Below are 11,904 nucleotides of genomic sequence, written 5' to 3'. Positions count from 1 at the left end.
TCACAATCTCGAGCTTGAGAGGTTAGATGTAAATATTGCATTTATGCATGAAGCGCATGAGGGCCTCTATAAGCAACAGTTTGATGGCTTTGTTGTTACAAGAAAAGAATGTCATGTTTGTTTATTGAAGAAATCTCTTTACAGTTTCAAAACAGTCTTCTAAGCAATGCTATAAGAAAACTTGACTCATTTATGACTTCTAATGACATTAAGAGAATTAGTTATGATAGTTGTATTTAATTCAAGAAAAATAAAAAAAGGATCATCTAACTACTTACTCTTATATGTCCATGATATAATGATAGCTGTTAAAGATGAATAAGACATCAAAATGTTAAAAAACTTGACTTAGTAGTTAGTTTGAGATGAAGGATTTGGGAGTCACAAAGAAAATACTTGGCATGGAGATTCAAGGAGATAGAAATGAACATAAGTTATTTTTTAGTCATAAGAGGTACATTAAGAAAGTCTTGCATGGGCTCAATATATAGAATGTCAAACCTATTAGTACTCCATTAGTTTCACATTTCAGACTTTCATCAGCTTTTTGTTCACAATCAGATGATGAGATTGAGTTGATGTATCAAGTTCCATATTTCAGTTCAATGAGATCTCTCATGTATGCTATGATATATTCTCATCCAGATTTATCATAAGTAGTTAGCGCAGTGAGTAGATATATGAGTTATTCATGTAAGGAGCATTGGAAAGCAGTTAAGAAGATCATCAAGTACATATGTGTAACAAAAGTTACTTGATTGCAATTCGGGTGATTTGTGGATAGAGTTTTTGGCTATGTTGATTTAGAATTTGTCAGAAATCTTGATAGAAAGAGATAATTAACAGGATACACGTTTTCTATTAGTGGTTGTGTGATTAGTTGGAAGGCTACTTTACAGACAATAGTGACACTATCTACGACTGAAGCTGAGCATAAGATAATTAGTTGAAATATCTATTTGAAGAACTTAGTGAAGATTTGAAGATGACCACAAAAATGCGTGATAGTTAAGAGTGTTATTCATGCGTGTCAACGAGCTGGTTACCACCACATTCAAATTCAAATTGTAGCACATTGTTGGTATAAAATCAACATAATTAATCACACTAATAGCGGTTTCCATAATCGTTCACTTCTTTCTATAATTGTATAAATATGTCTCTATAAATTGAAGGCAAAAAAACAAATAAAAGATCTCTCCCAGTTTCTCTACGAGGACTGCCTCAATTACTTTACTCTCTCTCTCTCTCTCTCTCTCTCTTATCCTCCTCTCGGCTCTAACTCTCGAGTCATCACATAGGACAATTCAAAATTCAACAAAAGAAAAAGGGAAATGCAAAACATAGTATATATTCTTTCGCTATATGAATTCTAAAATATGCATATACATCAAAACAAACAAAAATAAAGAGACTTTGCAAAACAATTGCATCATTTTTAACTTAGTGAAGATTTGAAGATGACCACAAAAATGGGTGATAGTTAAGAGTGTTATTTGTCTAAGTAAAGATCAAATTTTTCATCAGAGAAGCAAGCACTTTGATGTTCGTTATAACTTTATTTTTGAAGTTATTACTCAAGATGATATTTTTGTACGCAAGATCAATACCAATGACAATCACGCAGATATGATACTTAAGAAATTTCTAATAGCCAAACTTGAGCTTGCTTAGACATAGTTGGTATTTATTTATTATCATTAGATCTTTGTGGAGGTGGTGGAAAAAGTTCTATTACATATATTTAAAAATTCATATCAATGTGAAGATTGCTAAATTTGTAACATCTTATATTTTTTGAGTTGACGTGAATTGAATCTTCGAAAGAAATTGTGAGCATGCGGATTGAGACTTTAGAAAAAAATCATGAGCATAAATTTACTTTAATCTTATTATAGCTTTTAGATTACAATCTATTTGTTATTACTTTATAGACTACTTTTAATTATTTACTTTAATTTACCCCATTTTGTTTTGTACAAGACAACCGCCTTTCTTTGTTTTGGTTTTATGTTGGTCAAAGCTCTCCGCTCTTAATTTTATATTTCATACAATGAATTATCCTCCTTTGCCCATGATTTTTCACATTCTGGGTTTTCCACGAAAAATTCATTTTTTTTGTATTGTTTGCTGCATCGATTCAATATTAAGTTATAATATAATTTAAGTTTCTTGAATTAATTGATTGAGTGGAATTAGTATTGATTATAAATACATAACTTTCTAAAAACTCTCACAATAAAATAATAGAGAGAAAAAATATTACTTTCTAAGTGTTGTTTTCTAAATAGAAGCAACCAAATGAGCCATTAGATGAAACGAAAAAGACTAAACATGAATAGTACTCAACTATGCACGTGTTTGCACATTTGCTTATTACTATTATATATTTACAACTGACACTCATTGTTGTATATACAAGACCAATTTCAAGCGTGTCAATGAGCTGGTTGCCACCACATTCAAATTCAAATTGTAGCACATTGTTGGTATAAAATAAACATAATTCATCGCATTAAGAGCAATTTTCATAACCGTTCACTTCTTTCTATAATTGTATAAATATGTCTCTATAAATTGAAGGCAAAAGAACGAATAAAAGATCTTTCCCAATTTCTCTATGGGGACTGCCTCAATTACTTTACTCTCTCTCTCTCTCTCTCTCTCTCTTATCCTCCTCATGACTCTTAACTCTCGAGTCATCACATAGGACAATTCAGAATTCAACAAAAGAAAAATGGAAATGCAAAACATAGTATATATTCTTTCACTATATGAATTCTAAAATATGCCTATACATCAAAACAAACAAAAATAAGAGACTTTGCAGAACAATTGCATATGCCTATACATCAAAACAAACAAAAATAAGAGACTTTGCAGAACAATTGCATCATTTTCTAACAAAACGAAGAACACCAACTTCGTGTCAAAAAAAAAAAAATGCAATCTAAATCAACCTAATAATCCAACTATACAAATACCATACTGAAAAATCAGTCCAGATATATAACTTCTTCAGGTGTTAATCCAATCTGTCCACTTCTTTCTTTTGATTCTTTTAGCTTCATCCTTTTTACACCTCTCTTGTTGATCAATGGTTCTTCATCTTCCTCAGACTCTTCGTCTGTATAAACACCTAACCAAGGAATTACCAATGAAATTTCTCTCTTCCTTCTGTAAGATTTGTTCTTCTCAATGTTACTTTTATTGCATTTCTTCCTATAAGTTCTTTGATATGTCAGTATGTTTTCCGAGCAATTGGTTTTGTGACTCATGGATGAGCAGACGTTAGTAAATTTTCCCTGCATTTTGATGTTGTTGTTATCCTTTCTTCCTTCTGCAAGTTGGATTCTTCTCTTTCTTTTGGTCGCATTGGATGAATCTGAACCCTCGCACTCGTTATTCTCTTGAAATCCTGAACATTTGGGTTGCACATAAAACCTTTAGTCTAGAGTTTATTAGAATGAAATTTTTCCTAAGAATAGAACAAATTAATTTGTGACAAAGACAGCCTTTTTTGGGATCAATTTTATTTTTAAAACATATCTTTCAAGTGTATTTTTTACATATTTTTATTTTATTTTCTAAAAGCAAGTTAACATCTTTTTAAAAGCACTCGGAAATAAATTTTATCCTTTAATCAAATAACTAAACATATTTTATTCAAAACGGAACATAAACAAAATAAAACAAAATTAGAAATTAGAAAATAAAAAATAAAATTGATCCCAAACAAACCCTAAAAATTGAAAATGAATTCATTAATCGATTGGAAGTATTTAAGAATTAGTATTTGATTTTAAAAACCACACAAACTTACTCTAAGACCCAGGCAAAAGTGATGATTGCATATCCAAACTAAAAATAATGGAATGCAAAACATTGCTTTCAAAAATATGTTTCCGGATTTAGGGTTTAGGGTTTAGGGTTTAGGAAAACGTAGTCAAGATTACAAAAAAAAGACTTTCACAAGATGGTCCCCCAAAAAAAAAGCTTTTTTTTAAGTGGAAGATGAGTCTTTGGGTGGCTGAGATCTATAGAAAACTAATTTCTAAATCATGTTTTAGTTCTGTTTTATTTAGATCAAGAAATCAATTGACATTTATACGTAAGGCTATTTGATGGCTTAAAAAAGATCACCATCATTGTCATTTTTAATTATATTGCGTTTTCTAAGCAAGACAGAACTAAATCAAACACAGCATATATGATGAAGGATATTCGTATCTAAATAATACCGTTATCTAACCCTGCCAGCAAGAAAGCACTGAACAGAACAAAACAGCCGAGGTAAATATTGCAAGCCAAAAAAAAAAAAAAAAAAAAAGAGATGATTTACATACATACCACACAATTCCTATGTAATTATGTATCTAAACCCTAAACTTCAATTTTTACCTATATGCCACCTTAATTATGCACAAAAAAGGTGCATTATATTTTTTTTGTGATGTGAAAGATTTAGGTGTAAATCAGAAATGATCCGAATCAAGGGATTTATTCCCCACTACTCACAACATAAAGCTAGACTAAAGTCTTATTACATAACTACCCTTAGGTAGTGAATATAGGTTTAATTAGGTAGTGAATATAGGTTTAAATTAAAGCTAGTGTAATAAGGTAAATATATCTTATGATCCCCCGTCAAGGTGATGGTTCTTAGGAAGAACCTAAAGCTTGGTTCTGGAGTAATGAAATTTCTGTTTATCAAGAGGTTTAGCGAAGATATCACCTTGTTGATCTTGTGTAGGTATGTAGTGGATTTACAGTTGTCCTTGATGGATATGATCGCAAATAAAATAGTTAATCGATCTCGATGTGATTAATTCGTGCATGGAACACCGGATTGTTGGAAATAGACATGGCGGAAACATTGTCATAAAAAAGTTTCGTTGGATACGGTTGTTCTACTCCAAGTTCCATAAGAAGGCGGCAAAGCCATATGATATCAACAAAGGCTGCGACGAGGGCATGAAATTCCGCCTCAGAAGACAATCGAGCAACAGTTTGTTGCCTTTTCACAATCCATGAGATAGAAGTCGAGCCAAGAAGAGAACAAAACCTTGTCGTGGATTTTCGGTTTACCAAATAACCAGCCCAATCCCCATCCGAGAAGGTTTGTAGACATGGTTCCCCATGAGTGATATGAATGCCTGATGTAACTGTGTCTTGCACGTAGCATAGAAGGTGTTTGAGGAGTTGGAAGTGATGAATTGTTGGTTAGTGCATTCGTTGGCAGATTTTGTTGACGGTGAAGATTATGTCCGATCGAGTAATCGTAAGTTATTGGACAACACCTGCAACACGTCGATATTCCGATGGGTTTTCCATAGGTTGTGTGTTGTCCGGATTGTTAATTTGCTTGCTTGGAAGAGGAGTAGGAACATGTTTACAACCTGTCATGGCCTTCTCATGTAAGATATTGGTGAGATATGTCTGTTGGCTTAGAAACATTGAATGTGGTGTTCGGCATACCACAATTCCCAAAAATTTATGCATTCACCAAGTTCGGTGATAGCCATGCAATCTCCGGTGATAAGAATCTCGCCGACATCAAGCAGGAAGGTGGTATGTGCAGAATTTCTTCGGAGAAGCAATGACTGATCTGCCCGGTTGATGGTAAAGCTCAATGAGATCATGAAATCCTAAATGATAGTAAACTAATTCGAGGGGAGTGCTTTAACCCATAGAGTGACTTTTTGAGAAGACAAGTATTGTGATAATTGCGGATCCATAAATCTGTACGGTTGATTCATATAGATCGTTTCATGAAGAGTTTCATGGAGTAAGGCGTTAAGAGACATGAAATTGTTGGATGGGCCAATTGCCATTGAAGGCCGCCGTTAAGAGAATGCAGAGGGTTGCCATTTTCGCTACCAGGCTAACCGTTTCACAATAGTTGATGCCAAACTCTTGGTTGAAGCCTTGGGCTACTAACGTTGCTTTATAGCAAGCAATTGAACCATCCGAGTGTTATAAAGTACAATAAGTCCACCGACAACCCAATACCGGATGGTTGAGAGGAGAGGGAACAAGGGCCCATGTTCCTTGAGCTTGAAGGGCATGAAATTCCTCGTTGATGACCCTTCGCCAATGTTCAGATTTCAATGCTTGGGCGTATGAGGTTGGATCTGTGGGATGTAAGGTTTGATGAAGAGGATTAAGGGGCCTAGTGGATTTGAGGTTGTCGATTTTGGCTCGAGTGGCCATATTTTGGGTTGGATGGCTGAGATAGGTACAAGTGGGGGTCGATATGAGTTGGATCCGTAGGTGTGGGTTGCAAGGTTGTTGTGGCATGGGGAAATGTGTTCTCATAAAATAAAACATCACAGAAGATTATGGTCTTGGGTGTTCGAGGGTTAAAATATTTAAAAATTTTGTGACTTGGAGAGTATCTGAGAAAAATTGCATGGGGTCGAGCGAGGAGCAAGTTTGTGCAGTTTAGTTGGTTTCATCCAAGGGTAGCATAAGCATCCAAAAACCCTCAAGTGAGTAAGTGAGTGAGATTTTATAGAGAAGCTCATATGTTGTGAATCATTTTGTGATTTTAGATGGCATACAATTTATGAAATAGACAATTGTGAGCAAGGCTTCATGCCAAAATGTAAGTGGAAGAGATGCTTCATGTAAGAGTGTGCGAGTTGTTTAAATCAAGTGACGATGTTTGCATTCCACAATATCGTTCTATTGAGAGGTGTAGGGACAAGAGAACTGATGTATCATGTCGTGTTGCGTAAAGGCTTGTTTGACAGTGGAGCTATTATATTCCCCACCACCATCAGATCAAAATATTTGAATGACAGTGTTGAATTGATTTTTTATGAGATTAAGGAACCCAAAGGAGATTTGGGAAAATTTAGACTCACATTTCATGGGATAAAGCCGGTAAAATTTAGGGTAATCATCAATAAAAACGACATAATATCGAAAATCTTGATATGAAAAAATTTGTAAGTTGTAAAGGTAAGTACATATGTAATGAACGAAGAGAGAAGATTGTCTATGACTGTTACTACAATTGCAACTATTACATAAAGTAGGATAAGTAATTCCTACAGTCGGCTGAAGCTTGGGCATATGGTCAAGGATATCGGTGTGTGGATGACCAAGTCTTTTGTGTCTAAGTGTGGAGGATTGAGATGAGGTAGCCAATGCTTGATGAGCGACTGAGGTGGTTGATTTGATTGAAGGTGGAGATATGGAGTATAATCTTTTGGAATTATGTCCACGAAGTAGTATGTGATGAGTCTACGGATCAAATATAAGAAAACCAACACGATCAAAGATAAATGCAACATTTTTTTCCGCAATTAATTAATGAATGGATATAACAAATTGTGTGATAAAGAGGGTACATGGCAAATGGAGGGAAGACAAAGTGAGCTAGTTGGAGTAGGAAGCATACCGTCACTTGTGTGTTTGACCTCAAGTGAGTGTCTGATTCCAACTAGGACTTCTTCTGAACTGTTTGCGGGATAAGCAACTTTGAAATGAGAAAGATCTGTCGTGAGATGAGTTGTGGCCCCCGAATCTATATCCCATAAGGATTCCGCTTGCAGGGCTTTATTGGTAGGCAATATTCTACATTGGAGCGGCGCCAACAATGAGCTGCGAAATCACTAAATTTCTTGCATATCTGACACACAACCGAAGTCCTAGGAGAGGTATGGTTGGGTTCTGACTGATTTGATGGAGATGAAATATTTCTGCCTCTCCCTCGGGATGAAGTACCTTGTCGTCCACGGTAGGTGTTTAAGGCTAGTTGTGGATTGATAGTCGGCTTGAGCTTCTGTTTATCTGTGTTTTGATTGATCTCCTCACTACAAAGTAGAGCATAGAAGTCGTGCAATGCCATTGGTTGTAGTTGGATGTGTATAGTCATTTTAAATGATTGATAGGTTGTCGGAAGTCCATTCAATGTGTAGAGTATGATGTCCTCATTGTTTAGGTTGCCTCCGGCGGCCGAGATATTGTCCACCAAGGTTTTGATCATGGATAGATATTGGGTCATGGATTGGGTATTCATGGATATAGAATGTAGTTCGCTTTTCCATTGGATTAGCTGTGACAAATTAGTCAGTTGGAGGCGTTTGGCTGTGGTAACCGAAATTTTGGTCGTGGTGGGTAAGTGGAGGATATATGGAAGGATTGTTGGGGATATGATTGGGGCCGCAGTTAGATTCCGATCTATAAGGATCCAATTCATGTATTGAGTGTTTACTGATGGGATGGCTTCATTTGGGTTGAGAAGTTTCAGAGTACAAGAAATGGAACTTGTAAGAATCTAATAAACCATTTGTAGTAAATGTTTTTTAGTATTTGAGCTTTATGGATGCAGGGAAAATATAGCTGGAGTATAGGACTTCAGATTTGGAGTTCGGTGGAGCCAAGTAAGGAGACTGAGGGTGAGGTTTCAGGTAAGGAAAATGTGGGAAGAAGGGAGAGGAAAAAACTCTTAATCAGCTCAACGACGAAGCCATTGCACATGCGTCCAACCGTTGTTTGCAGATGAACGGCTGGGAGATGGCTCAAGGATCGATGGAAGACGGAAGAAGGAAGAAGCTCTTACACGTGAGGTAGGTATATGGCTCCTTGGTAATCAGTCTCCGATCTATTGTTGGTCAGAGTTGTCGCCAGTCGCCACTTGGGTAGGAGGAGATGCTCGAATGATCTTGGGCGAGTGCTCTGATACCATAAAGCAGAAATGATCTAAATCAAGGGATTTACTCCCCACTACTAACTATATAAAGCTAGGCTAAAGCCTTATTACATAACTACCCTTAGGTAGTGAATATAGGTTCAAAGTAAAGCAGGTGCAATAAGGTAAATATATCTATAAAGGTGGTGTTAATGTAAAAAATCAAAGTTTAAGTGTTAAATTTGTAAATACATAGGAATTGGGTGGTATGTAGGCAAGTGGCCAAAAACAATTCTTTTATTGAAATCCAAGTATACAGAAATTTGGAGATCACCAAGGCTGATAGCTCGACTCAATAAGAAATCGTTCAAATTCGTTTGATAAACTAATTGAACAAGTTTGAAAAATTTTATAAATACTTGATTGTTAAATGAACAAGTTTAAACAACTTCTTCGATTCGTTTATGTAACACGCGAACAAGCTTGTAAATTTCAGGAATAAGCTCACAAATAAACTCAATTTAATGCTTATCAATAAGATTGTTAAAGCTTAATTCAAAACTTATGAATAAACTCATTTAAAACTTGATTTATATTTTTTAATTGAAGAACAAAGGAGAAAAATATAATAAGGAATGGCAAGAGCAAGATTAATTACAGCAATTATAACTTACCAAAGAAAACATAACTCACAAATGAAAGAGACATCTCACAGAACATCTTTATGGGATTGACAATACAGTATCCCAACACATTTAGTAAATGTTTAGATACTGCTTGCTTTTTGCTCATGCAAGTCACATTATTTTCTCAGCCATAAAAACAATACCCATAAGTGGACCTTCTATCTGTGAGTTCTTCTGCCCAACTAGCATTAGTGTACCTCTACCTCCTTATTGTCTGATTCCTAAATAGTAAAACTCTAACAAGGGTCTTCAAAAAAATCAATATTCTATAAACCATTTCCAAATATTCTTCATTCGGACTATTTATATGTTGACTCATAATGCCAACAGAGTAAGCAATATAAGATCTAATGTGTGATACGTAGATAAGCTTACCCACTAGACTTTGGTATCTACCATTTTCCATTGGAGTCACTTGAATATAACTTTTTGTTGAAATCCGTAAGAGTCTCAGTAAGTTTGCACCCCAATATTCTTGTATCTTTTAGTAGGTCAAGGATATATTTTCTTTAGAAAGTATCTCTTGATTAAAAAGTATCTCATCGCTTCTATGCTTAACTTCAAACTCTGTGGCAAAAACCTCATTAATTTTTCCAATTCATCATCACCTGCCAAGGTCATATCATCTATATAGACAATGACTATAACCTTCATACATCCCTGTATATTTTTTATGAACAATGTATGATCAACTTGGCATTGGATGTAGCCATTAGATTTCATCGCCTAGACAAGCCCTTTGAGATTGTTTGAAGCCATAAAATGACTTTCTTAATTTACAAATCAGACATTTATTTGAGTTACTTTTCAGTCATGGTGAGATTTCCATATATATTTCTTCCTCGATGTCTCCATTCAAAAAGATATTCTTGATATCAAATTGAAGTAGTTCCTGCCTTTTGTACACTGCCAAAGAAAGAACTCTTACAGTGTTTAATTTGACCATTGGAGCAAAGATCTCTTGATAGTCTATCACATAAGATCAAATGAAACCTTTAGCTACTAACCTAGCCTTGAATCTCTCTATACTTCAATATGTTTTGTACTTGACTTTGAACACTTATTTGCACCCAACAAGTCTTTTATCTGAAGAAAGCTTTACAAAGATCCACGTGTCATTAGGTCAGAGCTTGCATCCTCTTGAACTATCTTTTTCCGTTATGGACTTTAAAGTGCTTCATGAATGGACTTTGGTATCTGCACACTATTAAGATTATATACAAAAGCTTTATAAGTTAATGTCTTCACTACTAAATTCCACCTCCCTCGAAACTTCACATTTTATTTCTCTCTTAGCAAGTACACAAAGTTTTTTTTGTCAATCTCAAGTTGGATATTCTAAGTTGGATATTCTCAACTTGAGAGACAGAATGATTGAGGGAAATAGAATAGGTTGTGATGACTCTAGATTAGTGTGAGTATCCGGAGGAACTTAAGGAAGTGGAATGGGTTGTGATGACTCCAGAGCAGTATCTCAAATCTGATATTCACCCGAACTCTCCATTGAATATCATATTTAGGGTAGTATATTTGGTTTTCAAAGAAGTTAACATACATGAAGGCATAATAATTTCTTATACAGGCAGAATAGAATTTGTACCCATTTTTGTTAGAAGCATGCCCAAGAAAGAAACATTTGATGGACATGAAGAGGAATTCATGTTATGGAAGGATAGAAAAGATTGTACAATTTCAAAATTTCATTCATGAGGAATATCCAACTAGATATAATGTTGTCATCAATGAAGGAGAAACTGACACCTATTTTATACTGTTTTTGATGATATTGCACTTTAAAAAAAGATATTTTTGATATTTTGTTGCAGGAATGATGAATTAGGGTTATTGGAGCAAAAAGATACAAAAAAGAGCAAATTTGAAGCGAAAAAAGCCCAAAATGTGAAGAATTAAACTAGGGCGTCGACGGCGCCATCAACCCCACTGACGGCGAGCTCGACGGTTATGACCAATCAGGCTGTGGATAAGGATAAATTTTGAAGAGATGCTTAGTCAACTCTTGGAAAAACTCATCCACAACTTTAAAAGAAGATTTTGGCCGAAAATAGAGGAGCCAAAAAACTCTAGAGTTCCTGAAGGTTAGAATTGTTCTGTTAGTGTTTGCTATAGTATAAAAATTATGAGGAATTCTTCGAGAGATTGTAAGAGTGGAGGGAAAGTGAGAGATTTCTTCCTCCTTGTTGCTTCGAAGAGGAATTCTGTGTTGTAAAAAAAGTAAGAGATTCAAATGAACTTCAAGGAGTTTTCTTGAGGAGAAATTAGAGATAAGTTTATTTATTGTTATAGTTTGTATGACTTTAATTTTATATATGAATTCTGAGTTTTGTTATGTTTTCCCCATTTTTCTCTGTTCTTCTTCTTATCTTGAGATTTGTGAAATGGTGATTTGAATTGGTGAAGCCATGAAAATATTTAAGAAATTGTGACGATCTTTTCACTTCGATCTTAATTTACTTTCAATCTGGTCAATTAATTTGTTAAAATATGTTGAGTTTTACAACTAAAGTGATGATTACATCCAAGATTCAAGGAGGTCAAATCCCTTGGAAGTTGGGTGCA

At 34.9% G+C, this 11,904-nt stretch overlaps 1 protein-coding gene across 3 annotated transcripts in view; it reads right to left on the bottom strand.

Moving 5' to 3' along the window:
- Positions 1-2,848: 2,848 nt before the first annotated feature.
- LOC110028222 (sprT-like domain-containing protein Spartan) overlaps positions 2,849-11,904 on the bottom strand; it is a 25,716-nt gene continuing 16,660 nt past the window's right edge. For all 3 annotated transcript variants that reach the window (XM_020729979.1, XM_020729981.1, XM_020729980.1), the window contains one exon: positions 2,849-3,418. In XM_020729979.1, the coding sequence (XP_020585638.1) occupies positions 2,997-3,418 (422 nt within the window). In that variant the 3' untranslated portion in view covers positions 2,849-2,996. The remainder of the gene's footprint in view (positions 3,419-11,904) is intronic.

The sequence above is a fragment of the Phalaenopsis equestris genome, unplaced genomic scaffold, assembly GCF_001263595.1.
Source record: "Phalaenopsis equestris unplaced genomic scaffold, ASM126359v1 Scaffold000504, whole genome shotgun sequence".
Taxonomy (NCBI): domain Eukaryota; kingdom Viridiplantae; phylum Streptophyta; class Magnoliopsida; order Asparagales; family Orchidaceae; genus Phalaenopsis; species Phalaenopsis equestris.
Note: the sequence above shows the minus strand (reverse complement) of the source record. Positions and strands in the feature narration are given on the sequence as shown.